This window comes from Haemaphysalis longicornis, unplaced genomic scaffold (assembly GCF_048455015.1).
Source record: "Haemaphysalis longicornis isolate Haplotype H1 unplaced genomic scaffold, Haemaphysalis longicornis Haplotype H1 scaffold_6, whole genome shotgun sequence".
NCBI lineage: Eukaryota > Metazoa > Arthropoda > Arachnida > Ixodida > Ixodidae > Haemaphysalis > Haemaphysalis longicornis.
Window position 1 is genome coordinate 79,311,211 of NW_027526407.1, and position 19,592 is coordinate 79,330,802.

The following is a 19,592-nucleotide window of genomic DNA, read 5'->3' on the forward strand; positions in this document are numbered from 1 at the left end:
ACCCACAACAATTGCCCATGCGACGTCACTTGAATTCACACACGTGGCTCTACAGAGTGATTAGGTTGGCAACAAAGCATTCACTTGGCTTTTGTGGTACATGTGCACTGTATAACAGCTTTCTGTATGACAGAGTTGAAATCCAAAATGCTGAAATGCTACAAAGCCCCGGAGATCCGCCTTAACGTTCACTTCTGCTGGCATGACAGTGCTCTTTAGCAAAACGCGACATGGAATGCTTAGTTGCAGTGCAGCAGGAGACGACAGGGTTAGTCTTTTGACACTGCTTAAAACGAGCTGGACAGCAATTCCAAAACTACTTCCACCTGTCACCCTTGCCCGACAAAGTCACAGGTGCCCTTTAGGACTTACATGACTTACCGTATTTTCACGCATATAACCCGCCCCTGCATATAATCCGCACGCCCCCTTTCAGCCCACCAGAAAAAGAAAAAAATCCTAGCGTATTGCCCACACATTTGATACAGGAAAGGCTGCACCAAAGCTACTGCTCAAGCAACACATCACATGCTATGTAGACCGAAAAAAGCGTATATTTAGCAAGTGTAATGCACTGACTGCAAGGCGAAAGTCACAATTCGCAAAAAAATTCAGTTTAAGTTAGAGTGCGCTTGTCCTTGTTTTTTCTTTCTAGCCCTTGTATGTTTTGTGCAATCGCAGCTTCACGGTGCAAAAAAAAAACAACCGTATTATCCGCACCCCTAATTTGCCACTCAAATTGTTGCATTTTTGGTGCGGGTTATACGCGCAAAAATACGGTGCTTGAGCAGCTCCAGCAATCATATCCTCACACACTGGTATTAACTAGCGCTCGTTACCAATCACGCAGTTTCAACGAAAAAGAAGCGAAGAGATGCACGTGCACTTTGCATGCAACGACGGTTTCGACTCGACTGCATTTTCACAACTAGTCAAACCTTTCGTCCTGAAATGCTTCTGCCACCTAACAGTTGCGCCATAGCTAATAACTCCAGCTCAACACAGTACGAGCAGTCTTGTTTTCTTGGGTGACTAGGACTACAGTGCAAGACATGAGACATTAGAAGCCTTCACTTTCTACGAGTACAAACAATTTTGAAAACCTGATGTACCTGATGTACTTGTACATGAAATAAACTGAATCTGAATCTGAATCTGAAAACCCCCCCAAAAATTTTACCCTTTACAATCAGGACTTGTTGGAGGGTAATGTAGGGAGAACTGGAACCGAAGTACAAATAGTCATTTTTTGCAGACTTCAAAACTCTGCAGCATTTCCAAAGAAATTGTACACTGGGGACTTGCACTCTGGCCCTACCTATGTAATCGTAAAATAAAACAGCTGCCTCCCACCTGTCGGAAAGCTCGTCGTCTTGTGCGGGCCACTTGCACCCACCAGGATCACCACAGCTACGTTGCACTGTTGAGCATGAAAAACAAGAGGCGCGCTGCGGGGAGGTGCTCTCCTATTTCTCTTGTCACCAAACTCGAGTTTCCGCACACTGAAGTACCAGCACCAAACACCGTTGTGGAAAAACAGAAGTGTGATTATTAACACATGAAGAGCGTAATGAAAAGGCTAAACTTCTGTCGGAAACAATGTACGGCTGGTAGAATGTAGGCGCTATGCCTTTTGAGCCCTTTTCTTTATAAAGGATGCACCTTTGCCACGTTTTGTTCCACTCTAGGAATGCTTTCTGGATTGTAATGCGTAACAAAATGGGCAGGGGCCTAGAAAGCGTTGCCCGATTTCTTCCCCCCAGCAACCCGTTGGCACGGCCGCTTCCCAACTCACAATGGAAGCTGCCCGTCTTGATTTTTACCAAACCAGCCAAAGCACTACCGCTCACTAATCCGAGTCACTGTTAATGATTAATGGCTAATAATTTACAGGCTACCAGATGTCCCTTTAGCTATGGTGACATGTGGGCGAAACCGCAACCAAAGCAAGAAAATTAAAGCCGTTGCACTCAACGTGAAAGCTGTGGGAAGTGCAGAGCAGTGATTCGGCATAATGGGCTGTACCGCTGTCATCCACTCACTGCTACCACCCAATGCAATTCAAATTTCCCGCCTTCGCAGTGTTCGCGCGCCCCATGTCTGAAACTGCCCCAGCGGGAGTTCTGTTCTTTTTGTGCTTGCTTTTCCTCCCGCACGTGCCGGCATTGCACTGCCACTTTCTTGTGCTTACTATCGTAAAAACCAACCCAATGAGCGTTCCTAACTAAATGAACGCGGGCGCTGCCGGTTACTTACGTATATTCTGCCTCAAATGTAGCTGCAGTTTTCTTTGCGCTAAACAAACGGGAGGTGTGTGACAAGCATCAGTGGTTCACGAGTTTCGAACGCCTATGACTATATAAACCGCGCTTGGCCTTTGAAGCCTCTGGGTTACGCCGCGACGACAGCCGCTACGCTAGAACGCCGTGTACGGCTCTGCTTGGGTCCAGCGAGCGAGCCACAACGACAAAGCAAGCCCCTAAACTGCTCTGCACTTAAAAATCGGGGCAGACAGCTCATACAGTGAGATGTGAAGCAGCCATGACACTGGGTTGCCGGGAAAGGGGGAGATTTGGTGACGCCGCAGCCAAATGGGGGGAAGTGTTCACTCACGTCCTGACATCTCCATTTGAGTGCGCACACTTGCAGACGGCCCTCAGGAACTTGTCACCCACTTCGAGCTGCAGGGTAAATGCAAGAGAACTTGAGTAAGAAGACAGGTTGCTACAAGTTGCAACTGGGCACGATTAAAGTGACTGCTCGAACTTTCTTTTAGAGCCTCCTTGCAGCCCTTTTTAGCCCATTTGTTAAAAGAGTACTGACACAAAATTTCCGCATTAAGGTTTTTTTCAGCGATATGGGTGCCTACCAGCCCTCTAATCATACAATGGCACATTAGACGGTCGATAGCAGCGTAAATAATTATTTAAAGCCACACTTATTCGTGTCAGTTTCGGTTTCCACTTAAAAAACATCGAGGCAGCCGGCGTGACAGCAGGGCGCTCTTGACATCACCGTTCTCGTCACGCTACTGCCCGTCTGGACACGCACCCAGACCGGCTGTGGTCTCCACCATCTCCACGTGCCAGGCAGCATGATGTCAATCCCAAAACAGTGATGTGTACACACATCAAAACAGCACGCGCCAGCCGCAGCCAGCGCGTTGGCCACGTCACGGGAGCCTTCATGTCGGCAGTTTTGGGCCACACGGAGTAGACGGTGTCATGCTCATCCCGATTGTATCCGTTCTGCTTTCTCATGCGCGCAAACATTAAAATGGATTTAAAATATGCTATTCTGAACGGTCACTGTTGACTTGCTCGGAGATATCTCCATGCAGAAAGGAAGCCTTTTACATAGCTATCCGAGCTTTGAAATTTCGTGTCAGTACTCCTTTAAAGGGGCCATGCAAAAACACAAGTTTGGTTCATTCGAAAGCTTGCCTAGTTAGAATCCCACTAGCCACTAGATGGGACCATGTGACCCATCCATGTGACATCCATGCCATGTGACCCACTAGCTCATTTCCTGCAACAGAACCTATGATGTCATATGCTTAGGTTTTATTTTCATCGCCTGATTTTTTTTTATTTAATTTTTTTGCTTAACCCAAACCTACACATCGTTTTTGTTAATGGTGATTTCGGTATGTGCTAGGTCACTTTGAGTTTGGGGCGCAGCCAATGACCACGTTGAATTACCGTTCTCCATTGCGGGAACAGACGTGTCACGCGGGTGCTCTGTGCAGCAAAGCGTTTGGAAATACACTGCCCGGAGTCGTCCAGGCTTGCGTTTGGTTGGACTCTTAACTCATGGCAATACCCACGCGGGGGATTGACCAAGAAGCTGCCTGTAATTATTAGGTTCTGACCCGGTTCATTTTAGAGAGAAAAAAAATAAAGTAATAGAAAATGATTGAAACAAGAAGAAATGAGATCTTGGGGTATAACAGAATAGTGAGGAAAAAAATAATGAATGAAGAAATAGCTGTCTAGCAGGGCAGCTGGCCTGTCACCGCAACAAAGGAGTGAAAGGCGAGCACATCATCTCTGTGGCAAACTCCTAGGACCGAAGCACCCAGGGAAAGAACAACAGTGGAAGGTAAAAGGAGAATAAGCTGATTGAATGCGTATTCCACATGAGGAGCTCCCGCCTTCGTCGTCATCATGTAGCCACCGGCACTCCACGGGTCCTTCGTGCCGAAGACGATGATAGCGAATCTGCCAAGCCGTCCCTTCACAATCCACACGTGGAGACGGCCGCCGGACCAGCTGACAAAGTGGAGGTCTACAGAGGCGAGCACGTGCCACAAGAGGATTTGCCCTACACGGCTGTGCCGCCGGAAGACAGCAATTGCTGCTTAATAAAACACTGTACAGGGGGGATTAAAAGAAATGCAAACAACGGAGTGCACAGCCTCCGACGCATGCTGCACCGTCTGGCTGCAAAGTCGGTAAACTGCTCGCATGCGCACTCCTTCAACAGCGTTTGAGAGTGTGGCCTACATTAGTGGGAAATGCTTGATCAAGAAGCGACGCCGGTCGTTTATTTTGAGGCGCCTTTACACGCTGCGTCGCCACTGAGCAAGGTGATCATTGAAGAGCACCATGCTAGCTGCAATCAGCCTGCTGCGTACTTGGCTCCCGAATATAGTAGATAACAGGATGCTCAGTGGCGACAGAGCATGACAACATGATTTAAAATAAATGACAGGCATCGCTTCTTTATCAAGCATTTCCCGTAACAATTGGCCACACTCTCAACGAACTACGCATGCGCGCAGTTTACTGACAGTGCAGCCAGACGGTGCGGCATGCGGCGGAGGCTGTGTGCTCCGTTGTTCGTATTTATTTTAATACCCCCTGTACATACTTTATTTTGGTTTGCCGTCCAAAACGGCTTTGCACTGCTGAGGTCCGGCTGCTCCCTCTCTCCTAATATTTGCTGTCAGTGTGGGGAAAAGCTAGGTCGACCCCCAGCTCTGCTGTTTCTGCAACCTTGCAACACTAGCACAGGCTGCGCCAGTTTTTTTTGTTGTTGTTGTTGTTTTCTTCCTCTTAGTTAATTAGTTAAACAATGCCTTTCGCAGCTAGCATGGAGCTGAGTGAGTTAACAAAGGCCACTTCTTTCAGTGTCGATGCTTGGGCGAGTTGGTGTTCCCCATTCCTGAATTCACAGGGCAAACAACCGAAGACGGCAGGTAGAGCAAGACGCACATGCGCTGGCTAACAACTGAAGCTTTTAGCAGCAACGTCCGGCATATGATTACGGCAGAAATCACAGCAACAAGGAAATGGACACATAAGACGCAAAGATAAAATAACAAAACTGCCACAACATCACTACCGCCATGTGCTTACACACTGTCCAGACAGGGGATTTTTCTTGCTGATAGCGCGGCAGAAGGGATGCTAGCGCGGCAGAAGGGATAGCGCGCCAGAAGGGATGCGCGGCAGAAGGGATGCTAGCACAAATTTCTTTTCTTTGCTGTTTGCTGCATGAGCCTCAATAATTTCCCTTGTCCGTTTTTCGATTTTTTTATGCAATATTGGAGTGCTACTGAAGATAGTCTCGCACCCAGCATGGTGTCAACAATATACTGCTAGATGACCGCTTTCCCACTTTTCAACGTTGGAACTGTTTAGCCTATCATGAACACATCTCCCCGTTTGCCCAATATATTGCCTGTCACACAATAAGGGGGGGCTGCAAACTATGCTTGTGGCACGTGCAATAAACTGTCGTTGTTGCTCCTTGCTACAATCTGCAGAACGAGGTGTTTGACTACTAACCTTCCTGCAAAGCTCATCAGGAGCAGAAAAAACAACACTCACATCAGCCTGCTCAGCAACTCTTCATAGCTTACATGATACTTTACGTGTGCATGGTGGCGCTGCAATCGTCTGTTTTCTTATGTTATTGCGATCGTTTTTTTCACAAGCCTTCATTTGCTTCAACAGCCCTTTGGCAACAAAGGTTTGGGGAGCCAGGTGCAGAAGTGTAATCAACCTGCTATGACACTCACGGGTGTTCTCGGGGAGTGTCAACCCATTTCAAAAGGGTATAGCTACAGATCCAATCCAATCCAAAAAATGACTAGGGTAACTTGCATTAATTAGGTGACTAACCTGGTCTCTGACACTAGAGTGTATCATATGAACACGACTTAACGAGTGAATTTGCAAAGCACACCTTCGCAATTTGCGTTTTTAACAGATTCTAGGGAGGAGCACCAACGAGTTTATTCCACGTGCCACAAGCGTAGTTTGCGGCACCCCTTTATTTGGCCAGCATTTACCGATGTTTTCGAGCTTTGCAAGCACTTGCTGTTGTGGTGCCAGAAAATAAGAAAAAGCGCTCTAAAATGGCTTTTGTAACCCAAGTTTGTAAACGAATCAGACTGCTTCCCTTTAAAAACGATGAAAAACAAACCGCCGGCGTTGAACTCAATTTTCTTGTTATGCTTTTCGCTATTTTTTACTGAATTCCATCGTATTCAGAACTACTCTTGGTACTGGTAATAAGTTGATAATCTGAGGTCCAGGCCAGGATTCTTTGGGTGAACCTTGCTCTGGACGGCAGGGTAGCGAACAGCACCCGCCGCGGTGGCTCAGTGGCTAAGGCGTTGCGCTGCTGAGCACGAGGTCGCGGGTTCGATTCCCGGCCGCGGCGGCCGCTTTTCCGATGGAGGCGAAAAGCAAAAACGCCCGTGTGTACGAGCATAGCCTCCTTTAAAGGAGGCTATGGTACGAGATTTCGGCGCACGTTAAATATCCCCAGGTGGCCAAAATTAATCCGGAGCCCTCCACTACGGCGCGCCTCATCGCCTCCGTTGCGTCGTCGCGTTAAAACAATCAATCAAAAGCGAGCACCGGGGGTGATGGGAGATTGCCGATGACGAAACAGGGTGCGCGAGGCATAGTCTTTGGTAACCAACCGCCGGGGGAATATCCGAATACCGATGTCTGTGTCGTCCTCGCTACGATCAACGCTAAAAATAAGAAGCCAAGTAAGATCATTTGTTTGTTTATTGTTAGCTGTCATCGCAACCTGGCTGTACGTCATAACGATTACACCATCACGTGTCATGTCATGAGTAGTACACTACTTTGGGGGCTTTCTTTCGGCCGCTACCAAGCTTTCTTTCGGCCGCTGTCAATCGTTGGGGAAACCGGAAAAAATAGAACATAATATTTACCTTACGGTTAGTTGACTGTGCACATGTTTCGCGCCATGGAGGTTTTCGCGCCTACCGGCCTACCGCGCTGCTACCGCGCCTTTGGCCTTACTGAAATCAACACGACCGTAGGACCGTAGCGGCGTAGTCAAAACAAAATGTTTCACCAAGTCGAACACTTCAAACATAAAATGTCTAACAAACGCATTGAAAGCTATTTTAGCCCCTTGACTGTTTTCTAATCATCAAAAATTGGTGATGGCGTTCAGGTGACGTCATGGGACTAGCTTGATGGCGGGCTTTTTGACGGCGCTTCCGACCATTATGCCATTGAAGGACTCTGATTATTCTAATACTGGATTCGCACCGTGGTCTTATTGCAGCGATGACTATCACTGCAGCTATAGTTAACGTCGTGGTCGCTTTCTCCTTGCGTGTCTTTTGTCCGTCAAAAGTGTCGCGGCGCATGCGCGTCCGAGCGCATGTGCCAAATTTGAGGCGGGCGTAATAAATAATTCGCTACGAGTAGGGGGAAAAGGAAGAAGAAGAAGAAGAAGAGCGCTGGAGTCTGTTCCGTCTCCGTCTTTTCTGTCAATTTTCGCAGTGTTAATTAGCAGTTACCGCGCTATAAGTGGTACCGATGTGCGCGTGAAGGTACGAGGGCGTCAACGGTACCAGTTTCGAGCAAACGGTACGATTTCTGGTGATTTTCGCGGACTTCGTGTTCGTGGTGGTGGCGGCCTGCCGCTAAGCCTACCCGACCTGCTGAGGACAACGGCCGAGGACTTCGGCCCGCTAGGCCGTTTGGGCCTAACCCCGGCGTGGTGAAAAAGTACGGCATCATGGCTTCCGAGATGGAGACGACCACGTCTCCGGAGGAGTTAACGACCCCAGGCCCCAGCAACAGCGGCGGACCGATGTGCATCGAGGTTCCAGGTGAGGAAATTTCCTCGGAAGATTTTAATGGGAGTTCCGGTTGGTCGCACGTGGGCCGGCGTATCAGAGCCCCGGCCGGAGGTGAGGGCGCCTCCGCCATTACCCACGAGTCTAGGCCTAAAACAAGGTACCACTTCGCCAGAAAAGTGATCGCATCGACAACGAGGGCAGCGAGAATGCCAGACGTGCTGCCGAGAGAGGACATCAAAGTGATCGTGAGGCCGCGGGGAGGCCTAAACATTGCAAGAACGCAGACTGCGATCGTTGCCTCGGCCATCATGGCGGCGGCGAGGGTTTCGAGAGAAGACGGTTCGGCGGATACTTTCTGCTCTAACCTACACCAGAACATCATGGTTGTGAGTACCCCTGATGAGGGGCGGGCTTTGTCCTATGCCAAGATCCAGGCAATCCGTATCGGGGACAAGATACACGAGGTGGGCGCATACCAAACCACACCATATGGTACGGTAAAGGGGATCATTCGAGGCATTCCCACCGAAGATACTCCGGCGGAGATCGACCGCAACGTCGTTAACTCAAGAAATCCGTTAGCAAGAGGAGCGCAACGGATTGGCAACACGACTACCGTAATTGTGGTCTTTGAGGGCGAAAAGGTTCCAAATTATGTATGTTACGGCCCCGTATTAACAAGGTGTAGTCTGTATCGCAAACATTTCGATGTCTGCAAACAGTGCGGCAAAGTAGGCCACAGAAAAGACGTTTGCCCTAACCCTGATGTGAAAGTGTGTTTCGACTGTGGGGCCAACAATCCTGCTAAGGGCCACGAGCACGAGTGTAACCCGAAATGCAAGCTTTGTGGGGGACAACACCCAACGGGCAGCAGAGAATGCAAAAATAGATACAAGACTCCCTACGTAGTTACCAGAAGGCAGTGGGAGCGTAAGATTGCGGAGCAGTGCGTAAAGCAACAACTGGCGCCTGGAGAGTTTCCACCGTTGCTGAAGTCAGCAGGAGAGAGCGGCACAGCTAGTCGCCGGGAGTCACGCTCGGTCGGGGACAAAAGCGAAAGCAGACAGCGAAACCGAAGCACGAGTCGCCGCCGCCAATCGCAATCCAAAGACAGAGTCGGCTGGGCAGACGCGGCAAAGTCCGGGATAGCCAAGAGGGAGCAGCAGCAACGACAGCAGCAGCAGTCATTGCCATTGCAAAGTGGTAGAAGGAAATTTGAAGGTGAAAGTGGGGCGATGAAAGCGCTTAGAGACGCAAACGAGGCGTTGCGGAAGAAGAACACTGAACTAGAGGCGACAGTCAATAAGATAAATAAGGAAATGGCAGAGCTCAAGAGAATGATGGCGGCACAGTTACAGCGACTGCAGGCACAGCAGCAGCAGCAGTTATCGCCACCACCACAGCAAATGGCAATGACCGAGGATGAACCAGAAGTAGAGGTGAACCCGAGGGAAGCGAACGGGGCAGAAGCGGCTCCGGCACCGAAGAGAAGGGCAATTGAAAATCTCAAAGAGCGTAGACTCAGCGATAGGGTCGACAACCTTGAAGATAGGCTCGACCGCATTGAAGAGTATATTCGCACGACGTTCACCAGGACAATCACCGACCGTTTCATAGCAATTGAACAGACATGCCAGCAGTTGGCTACGACAGTGCAGAATTTGGCGACGCAAATGGCTAACTTTCAGCAAACATGGATAGGGCATCAACCACCGCAACCACAACAGCAGTGAAAGGCCTCCTCGTCTGGCATTGGAACTGCAACGGCTTTGCTGGGAAGAAGCCTGTACTCCAACAACACTTACAACAAGTATCAAGAAAGCCAGATGTCATCATGTTGCAAGAGACCCGCATTGAAGAGGTCAAGCTCTCGGGTTACCGGTCCCACGCTAGCCCGCCAAGCCTCCGGGCGGTGGCTGGCAGTAGTGGCAGAGGAGTTTGCACCTTGGTGAGGAAAAACCTCACGTACGTCGAGCACGAGTTGTTGGGCAATAGCACAATTGAGCACACCATGGTAGAAGTGCTTACGGGGGAAAAGAAGAAGGAAAGCACTTTTCTGGTAAACTTGTACAGTAGCCCGTCACACGGAAGCAGAAATTCAAAGCACTGTTACACAAGGCATGCAACGTCGCGGGGCCCGACAGCAGGCTAGTAATCTGCGGGGACTTTAACGCGCCCAATCAAGCCTGGGGTTACCACAAAACATTGGCAAAGGGCAGGGACTTAATGCAAGATGCTACTGACTTGGGTCTAAATCTAATAACCGACCCAGCATACCCTACCAGAATCGGCAACTCGATCACCCGAGACACAACGCCCGATCTCACTTTCGTCAGGGGTAACGGCAGCGGTACGGGGGACTTTGAATGGCGAAACACGGGGCACGAGTTGGGCAGTGACCACTACATTGTGGAGGTCACTGTCCCGCTCGGTGGCGACGAAGAAGTCGGCAGAAGCTTTCGGAAACATCGACTTACGGATTGGGAAGCCTTTCGGAGGTTGTTACCCGAGGAGAAGACCGAAATTACAGACATTGAGGAGTGGTCGACCGAGATTGTAAAGAAGGCAGAAGAGGCCACCAAGGAAGTCGAGACGGACGAGCGTATCGGAAGGGTCGACAGCCGCCTGGCTCACCTCATCGCAGCCAAGCAGTCCATCCTGGCGAGATGGAAGACGCAGCGGACAAACAGAAGGCTACGCAAGAAGGTCGCCGAACTCAACGGAGAGATCAAGTCCCATAGCAGAGTGCTTTGCACTCAGCAGTGGAATGAGGCTTGTAACGCGGCGGACGGCCAGATGCACTGCGGCAAGACGTGGAGTATGCTGAGACATCTTTTGGATGAGACCTCGACCAAGACGCACCAGCACAACAACGTGGCCAAGATCGTCCCCAGGGCGCTGACCGAGCACGGGGAAGATGGGGTGAAGAAACGCCTTGACGATAAGTACCTGCCGGTCACTCCCACAGAGACGCACCCGGACTACCAAGGCGAAGCAAACGAGTGGCTAGATCGAGACATTGAAGTATGGGAAGTGAGGGTTGCTCTGCACGATCTCAACAGCAAATCCGCCGCTGGTCCCGACCGGGTTACAAATAGAGCGCTGAAAAATCTTAATGAAGCGGTCATCGAGAACCTCACGGCATACTTCAACAAATGCTGGCGAGCCGGGTCACTGCCCCGGCAATGGAAAGCTGCCAAGACCATCTTGATTCCCAAACCGGGCAAGCCACCCAACATTGAGAACCTCCGGCCGATCTCGCTTACATCCTGTGTGGGCAAAGCGTTGGAGCATGTTCTCATGAACAGGTGGCAGAGGTACCTGGAAGATTCGGGGCTCTACCCAAACACCGTCATCGGTTTCCGAAACAAGCTCGGAACTCAGGATGCCATGATACAACTAAAAAATGAAATCCTCGATGACACTACCAACACGCAAGACAACAGAGCCATCTTGGGTTTAGACCTGCAGAGTGCTTTCGACAAAGTGAGGCACTCTGCAATCCTGGCCCAGGTGTCGCGGCTAAACATGGGCAACAGAACCTATGCGTACATCAAAGATTTCTTGACGGGGCGGACCACCGAGATCAACGCCGGGGACCTGCAGCTCAATGAGAAGAAGCTCGGCAGTGTCGGGACCCCCCAGGGCTCGGTCATCTCGCCATTACTTTTCAACCTTGTAATGATTGGGGTGGCCGAGCGGCTCTCGCGAGTCACGGGGGTCCGACACACCATCTATGCCGATGACATAACGCTATGGGTCCCAGGTGGAAGCGACGGACACATCGAGGGTGCATTGCAAGAGGCGGTTGATGCTATCGAGGAGCAGCTGGACGGGTCCGGGCTCGTCTGCTCTCCAAGCAAGTCCGAGCTGTTGGTGATTCCACCGAAAGGGGCAGCTAGGAAGGCGAAAGGCAACGATCGTGTGAGAGAGCAAGAGAAAATCAAGATCAGGACGAGCGGCGGTCAGACTATCCCGGAGGTAGAGAAGATCCGAGTGCTGGGTATGCTGATTGAACGCAAACGAGTGAACGGCGAGACGGTGAACCGTCTCGCGGCCAAAGTCACCACGGCAATTCGGCTCATAAAGAGGGTGTCAAACAGAAAAGCAGGCATGAAGGAAGAAAGCCTCACCCGGCTAGTGCAATCCTTCGCTATAAGTCACATTACGTACGTTGCTGCTTTCCACAACTGGAGGCAATGCGAGCGTACTAAGATCAACGCCCTCATACGCAAAGCGTACAAGGCAGCACTCGGACTTCTCGACTGCACAAGCACCGAAAAGTTCCTGGCCCTGGGAGTGCATAACACCTTGGAAGAAATCGCCGAGGCGCAGAGGACCGCCCAGCTCGTGCGGCTATCGGAAACAAGAACGGGCAGGCAAGTGCTGCGTGACCTAGGCCTGGAGCCAAAGGAAGGGGGACCCGAGAATACAGACGTGCATGTACCAGAAGCAATTAGCAGACGGTTGCGGGTATGTCCTGTGCCAAGAAATATGAACCCCGAGTTCAACAAGGAGCGGCGGGCGGCGAGGGCCAAGGCGCTCATCGATCTCCATGCCAAAGACAGGGGTGCTGTGTTTGTGGATGCGGCAGAGTATCCAGACGGCAGAAGAGCATTCGCCGCAGCAGTTGTAGGGGCAGCGACCGGTGCTACACGGACGGCGGCGAGTGTGCGGACTCGAGCGGCGCATCGAGCAGAAGAAGTGGCCATTGCCCTAGCCATCGCCGACCCCGAGTGCACGACTGTGCTCTGTGATTCTAGGACGGCAGTGAAAAACTACGCCAGAGGAAGAGTGTGTGGTGAAGCCGCACGTGTGTTGCGTGCGGTCGATCTCGCGAGTGAAAGTAGGTGTGTTGTGATTAAGTGGTTTCCGGCGCACATGGGCTGTGATGTCTCGGATCGCGGCAACGAAAACCACAACGAGACGGCGAACGCGGCGGCGCGAGGACTAACCAACCGTGCCGCTGCTACTGCGGTCGACCCGACGTGGTGGTGGGAAACCAAGGACAGGATGACATCTTACAATGAAATCGTGAAGTGGTACAGACTAGATAGAAGAACTATGCCACCACCTCATCCGGGCTTGACCCGTGAGGAAGCAGTAATATATCGACAACTACAGACAGGGTCGTTACTCACCCCGGTTCTGCTGAAGCACATATGTCCGAGTGTTTATGTAAGTGACCTTTGTTGTGTGTGCCGAAAGGAGAGAGCCACTGCGGCTCACATCCTTTGGGACTGTGCCAAGAACCCGCAGCAAGCTACAACGATGACAACGATCCCGCCGCGGCTCGAGGCCGCAATGCGTTGCTACGATCAAGAAGTCCAAGCCCAGGCCGTCCAGCAGATCTCGGCGGCCCTCGAAAGGCAACGACCGAGCGAAACCGGAGGGAGGCTGCCACCCCAAAACCGGGGCAGGCGCAGTCGACCAAAGGGAGTAGGAGTAGTGAGGCCGCGGCCGGAGTAGAGGCGCCAACAGCCGGGAAGACGTCAAGGCCGCGTCACGGTGACGCCTTCCTTACATGGGAGGGCTAATCGTTCTGCAGGCATTTTCAATAAAGTTGCTTCGCTCGCTCGCTCGCTACGAGTATTCAAATAGTTTTATGTAGGTCCCCGCTATCCCCTGAACTTTCCATGCTTCGTGCACTGCTGCGGTGGTCACAGAATCAAACTCTTTTTCGTAGTCTATGAATTGCAATTATACTCGGCCGATTTTTCTAGCTTGATATGTGATCCAAGCAGGCCCGGTTTGATAGCACGCAGCCCACACGTTGCTAACGCGGTAAACGCACGGATCAGGTTTCTTTTTTTACATTCCACGGACTTATCACTATAGCCCCTGAGGCACATGGACCTATGGCAGGACGTAAGTCTGAAAGACCTGCAACCATGGGCGTCGGCAGGATTCTGTCATGAGTGGGGGCAATCCCGTTGCATCGCGGGGGGAAGGGAGGGGGGAGGGGGCAAGTGCTGGTTAGTACAGTTCCTTATAGCAATCTATAAAGGCAATAGAGTGCACCTTACTTGGGAAGGACAGAAATGCGCCCAGCAGGTCAACATCCATCGGGGACTGAAACAGGGGTGCCCTTTGAGCCCAATACTGTTCATGCTTTACATGGCAGGGTTAGAAAAGAAACTGGAAGAAAGTCAAGTAGGGTTTAGCCTAACCCATATGCTGCAAGGCGAAGTGGTACAACAGCATATTCCGGGAATGTTATACGCAGACGACATTGTTCTTTTAGCTGATAACCAAACCGATACGCAGCGGCTAATAAATATTAGCGGCCAGGAAGCCACTGACCTCGGGTTAAATTTCAGTGCGGAAAAATCAGGAATAATGGTTTTCAATGACACTGCCACCGACGTAGTGTCTATCCAGCAAGGCGAATTACCTAGAGTGAAGGAATATAAATATTTGGGAGTGTGGATAAACGAAGGGGATAACTACTTAAGTACTCACGAGGAGCAACTTAAGGTTAAGGGAAAGCGAAACGCAGCTATAATGAAGCATGGAGCTCTGTGGGGGTATAACAAATATGAAGTAGTAAGAGGAATGTGGAAAGGAGTAATGGTTCCGGGTCTCACGTTTGCGAATGCTGTACTCTGCTTAAAATCAGACGTTCTATCAGGCCTTGAAGTAAACCAGAGAACGGTAGGACGTTTGGCCTTAGGCGCGCATGGAAAAACAACTAACGAAGCAGTTCAGGGAGATATGGGCTGGGCGTCGTTTGAAGTTAGAGAAGCTCAGAGTAAAATATGCTTTTAGATGAGGTTGAGGGCAATGGATCAACGAAGGTGGGCAGCTAAGGTTTTTAGGTACCTATACTTGAAAAGCGTGGACACGCAGTGGTTAAGAAAGACTAGAAGACTAACAATGAAATACGGAAAGAACAGTGGAGAATCCAAAACAGCCAAGGTAACCAAAAAAGAGGCAAGGCAGATTGAAACGAATAAATGGAGGGAAAAAATGGAAGCTAAAACGTCGTTAGAGATGTACAGGGAGGAGAAATTGGACATCAGAAAGGAAAATTTCTACGATAATTCCCAGGGCAGTGCTTTGCTTTTTGAGGCTAGAGCAGGTTGCCTGCGAACTAAGAGTTTTGTGGGGAAGTATTCACAAAATGATGGGGTATGTGTGGTCTGCGGAAAAGAAACAGAAACTATGCGGCACATAGTGTTAGAATGTGAGGGTATCCGTCCAAATCTACATGAAGGGAATATTGGGCTTCCAGAAGCCCTAGGATTTAAGGGTATCAGAGAGGAAGTTAACTTCAAGGCTGTCTAGGGGCGAAAAGAAGATTAGAATGCTGGTGGACGAAAAGCAGAGAGGGGAATATGGCCTAGGACAGTTACCACCTGTAACAGGGAAAAGAAAGTATTTCGGGCCTAATGAGCTTTAGTGCCTGCCCTAAGCAGCGCTAGTATTAAACCAAGAGTGTAAAACATGGTTATATTAGTCCTTTTTGGTAAGATGACATGTCATCACCCCGCTTCAAAGGGGAAACCAATAGCAATCATCGATCATCATCATCGGTTTGGCTTGGGAGGGGGGGGGGGAGTCCCCTTTTGCACCCGCCCTGCCGACACCCATGCCTGCAACTGCATGTCTTGGCATGAGCTGAGCAAAACACGTGGCGGCTGAGCCCAACGCTCAAAGACGTCCCGACCTCGTTCTCATTCATGGCTAAGCTCGCATGCACGCGGCGAGTCACGTGGTCAGGCGGCGACCTGCAGCTGCGTAGAGCGCACGCCCCAAGCCGCCAGCGGCGGCGACAGTGGCGCGAACGCGGCCGTCGGCGGAACTCGGCCCGGTGAGTCACGTGCTGCGTTGAGGATACGGCGCAGCTGCAGTGAAATGAAGGTCAAATTTACCGCGACGGCGAAACCGCTCGACGAGATTAGTAAAATTAATTGCTTTTACAGATCGACGGTGCCATATGTATAAACCATGGGAAACCCATTTTTGCAATAATTCTGTGATAGTTCAGTAAAACTCGCTCGGTCTGGAAAACAATCTATAGAAACACCTTCTGGGATGTCAGCGCACCATTGGGATCAATGCACTTGCCGAAGCGAAGAGCTTTTTGTAGGGGATATTGAAAAACTTATGATGAAGAAGCAGTATACCCCGCTACACGGCGTTACTTCATTCTTTTTAAAACGCCCGCTTTGTGCGGTTTGCGGTGAATAATAAAGGAAACTCCTGTGTAACGGTTCAGTCTACATAATACGAACCGTCTACCGACGGCGACGGTCGAGTGGTAAAACACTCGTCTCGTAAGCGGGAGGTACCAGGTTCGAATCCTGGGCCCCCCTGCACTGCCTCGGCGGGGGATGAAGGGCTTGGAACGCTCTACAACCACTGCGGCAGACGTAGGAAGCTCCTTATCCCCGACTCCTGCTCCGGCTGCTGCTCCTGCTCCCCGACTTGAGGCCGCTGCTCACCGCGGCCTCCGGCTTCCGATCCTGATCCCTGGCTTGAGGCCCTGAACCTCTCGAGCCTGGGCGCATCCCTGACACCCTTTGAGCAGCTAGGCGTTATCCGGCATTGGAGCTTCCCGTCTGCCCCCCTCCGGACCGACTTCACCCCTGTGTTACCCAGCGGAAAAACCGGCAGACGCAGTGGCAAAGTGTGCGCTGTGTGAGTGTGTGCGTGTTTGTGGTTTGTGCGTGTTTGGGTCCCAGGTTGGGTACGCAAGCCTGACTGGTATGGACAATTCTGCATGCCTTCGGCGGCCCTGTACGCCTAGTTCCACCCACCATGAGTACAAATAAAGTATTATTGTTATTATTATTGTTATTATTATTATCATTATTAATTTTAAGCTCGCACAAAATCCAGTCGCGTGTTTACAATTGCTACTGAAGGAACGAATGTTTCTATGTGTCATCCACAGCATAAAATGCTGCATCCAATTTCTGGGATTAGTTTTGCTTGTTTTCATTTCGATCTCTTTTCAAAACTTGGTTTTCAATCAAAAATAACTGATACCGGAATCTAAACCGAAACTAAGCCCAAGCGCAAAACACAGGTAGCGCACCAAGCGCTCCATTCTGGAATTTTCGTTCAAGCCAACCCTAGAGCCCTCGCGCGGCCAGCCGGCTCAGCCTGAACAACGAGTGATCACCAGACGCATCTGTTCTAGAGAATTCCAAGCATGGATGGTGACAGGCAAGCCGAGGTAAACTCCCGCGTCCCGTGTTTCATGCCCTCTGTACGTGCATCGTGCACTAAACTCGGCTCAGCGTAATTGCTTCTTTAAAGCGCTCTGCGTGCGATCTCGGACGGGGCGAGCGTGGACGCCGGCGTTTCGTTGGTTGGTTTGCTACCTTCAATGTGCTTAGGCTATTTTGTTACTGCCTCAGGAGTCCAGTTAACGCCCAGTTCAGCACCACGCGATATCCACAGCACGTGCGCCGTGCATTGTCTTTCGCATTCAACGTTACCCAGAAGTTCGTGAGAGCCGGCGTCGTGCCCGTGTAAATTGTTAAGCCTTGCACGTTGATTTTATGCCCGCCGTAAGCTTTGTGTCTGCGATCTTCAGCGCCGCTTAAAAAAATTGTGCCGCTGTGTGAGATCTTAAAAAGTGTTCGCGACTTTTTTTTTTGCCATAAAGTTCTTTAATCCGAGCTTATGCAATGGACCGCAAGTAGCGAGTTGAAGGGCGTTATATAACCACTGGCAGCCACAATCGCGATTGTCTGCACGCTACCGGCACGCTTTTTGTGGGGCAGGGTCGTATATCAGCATGGTGAGTTTCGTGAAATGTAGCATCCGAATCGCATTAGACAACTTACAAACCTTGTTGGTCGTTAGTACTTGCCTCGAACTTTCATCGTGTGATCACTCGGCAGTAAACTCGTGGAAATTGAGAATTCCGCGCAAGCTTTGGCATGTACGAACTGTTTGCGTTTTGTTGTTACCAAGTTTCGTCGTCGCTAGTGCGCTGTTAGTGCCAGGAAAACGTCGCCGTTGCCTGTTGTGTTCCCCTTGCGGCGAAGGAATTGTTGTGTTCCCCTTGCAGGCGCTTGCGGCGAAGGAATTGGGGAATGCCGCTTATCGCAAGAAGGAGTTCGCCGACGCACTGGGACACTATGACGTGGCGATCAAGCTCGACCCAACAGATATGTCTTTTAGGACCAATAAGGCTGGTGAGTATTGTTGTTTATTCAAGTCGAGCGAAAAGCGAGGAAGCTATGGAACGCTCAAGATCGCACTTCTGTCGTTGCTTTGTAGGAAGCAGTCTGTCCTCCTGTATACAGGGGCCAGTACTCGTCTCGGTTGTTCGCCACAAAGTGACCGACAACAACCGTCATTTTTAAAGATCGAAAACGGCACTGAGGCGGGACAGAAGAAATTCACGGAGTTTGCACTCGCGCGCAAGAGTTGAATGGCGAAGCTGTTATGGGTGATCATTTACAGAGAGAAAAGATCAGGTTTAGCATCGTTGTGGTGTCGAGGTTGACGTTGGCGGCGGGACATTTCGATGAGCTTATGTTGAGCGACGCCAGAGTGAGCTCGTTGTTTTGGTCGATGTTTCCGTATGCCACTCTGCAAGCGCGACTTATCGTCTCAGGCTTTGCATACTGAGCCTCTCGAAGCAAGGTGGCCTCTTCCCCTTTGGCCGTGTGAACTTGCCGCGGCCAAGCCATGTGGAGTTTCTTCTTCGACATTCAAGTCTCAATTCTTCTACGTTAAAGAGTGCATTCGCACGACACGAGGACGGACAAACGAGGGGCGTACGCTATGACGTGTCTTTCTCGTTCCGAACGAGTGTTGCCACGATGCGGCGAACACGGGAGTTTTTTTTGTGGCCAGTGTTGGTCAATCTCCCTAAGTGGGTGTGCTTGGCTTGACGAACATGCACTCGAGGCACAAGCGCCTATCATTTTCTTGGCATCTTCAACTGCGGACACCATACACAAGCAATTTGCTCAACAGCATCGCGGTTAAAAATGGACTGGGACCATACTGGGCGCGATCCCGTCTGAGCGCTGTTTTCAATCTAAGTATGTACGTGTGAAAAAAGAAGTAAACGGAGCACGGGTTGGAGATTTTTAGGGAATTTGTTTGCCATGTGTCTGTCAAGCCAGTTACCTTGAAGGGACTTTTCAAGAAAGTCGTTCTAAAATGAAATCCAGCCACACGTGCTCTACAATGCTGGCAGCTGAATATAATGGAAGTTATTCCGATTTCATGAAGCCATGCTCCCTTTACATTTTGTTGCACCTGTACCTACAAGCCCGCATTAACACAGTTTAGCAAATGTCAGCTCACCGTTTTCTGCTAAAGCCGTGGAGTGCATAGGATATGAAAATGTGCCTTCTGACCGGGCTAGCGAGCAGTCGTGCAAACCAGAATTGCAGAACTTTGTGTTCATCGTGTATTCTTTGTTGGCGAGTCCCCTGGGTGATTACGCTCCATACGTTGGCAAAGGTTAATGGTAGTGTGTTTTCTTCTCGGGGTACGTAATGTTGTCCATGCGTGCCGGCGCCTTTCGAAAGCT

General features: G+C 50.5%; 2 protein-coding genes and 1 long non-coding RNA gene across 4 annotated transcripts in view; 2 read left to right on the plus strand and 1 right to left on the minus strand.

Moving 5' to 3' along the window:
- Positions 1-1,221: 1,221 nt before the first annotated feature.
- LOC144143537 (uncharacterized) lies at positions 1,222-7,256 on the minus strand. The gene is made up of 3 exons (XR_013317123.1): positions 7,204-7,256; positions 2,614-2,681; positions 1,222-1,420 (listed from the first exon to the last, which is right to left on the minus strand). It is a non-coding gene; the product is annotated as an uncharacterized LOC144143537 (long non-coding RNA).
- Positions 7,257-11,008: 3,752 nt separating this feature from the next.
- Positions 11,009-13,552, plus strand: LOC144143090 (uncharacterized). The gene has a single exon (XM_077674907.1). The coding sequence runs from the start codon at positions 11,384-11,386 to the stop codon at positions 13,550-13,552; it is 2,169 nt and encodes a 722-aa protein (XP_077531033.1). The 5' UTR covers positions 11,009-11,383.
- Positions 13,553-17,113: 3,561 nt separating this feature from the next.
- Positions 17,114-19,592, plus strand: part of LOC144143541 (stress-induced-phosphoprotein 1-like) — an 85,819-nt gene continuing 83,340 nt past the window's right edge. Inside the window, exons 1-2 of one of the 2 annotated variants that reach the window (XM_077675320.1) lie at positions 17,114-17,267; positions 18,111-18,237. In XM_077675320.1, coding sequence (XP_077531446.1) covers positions 17,244-17,267; positions 18,111-18,237 — 151 coding nt within the window. In that variant the 5' untranslated portion in view covers positions 17,114-17,243. Of the gene's footprint in view, positions 17,268-17,378; positions 17,403-18,110; positions 18,238-19,592 lie in introns of those variants that run through there. The other variant, XM_077675321.1, reaches the window with a different exon arrangement.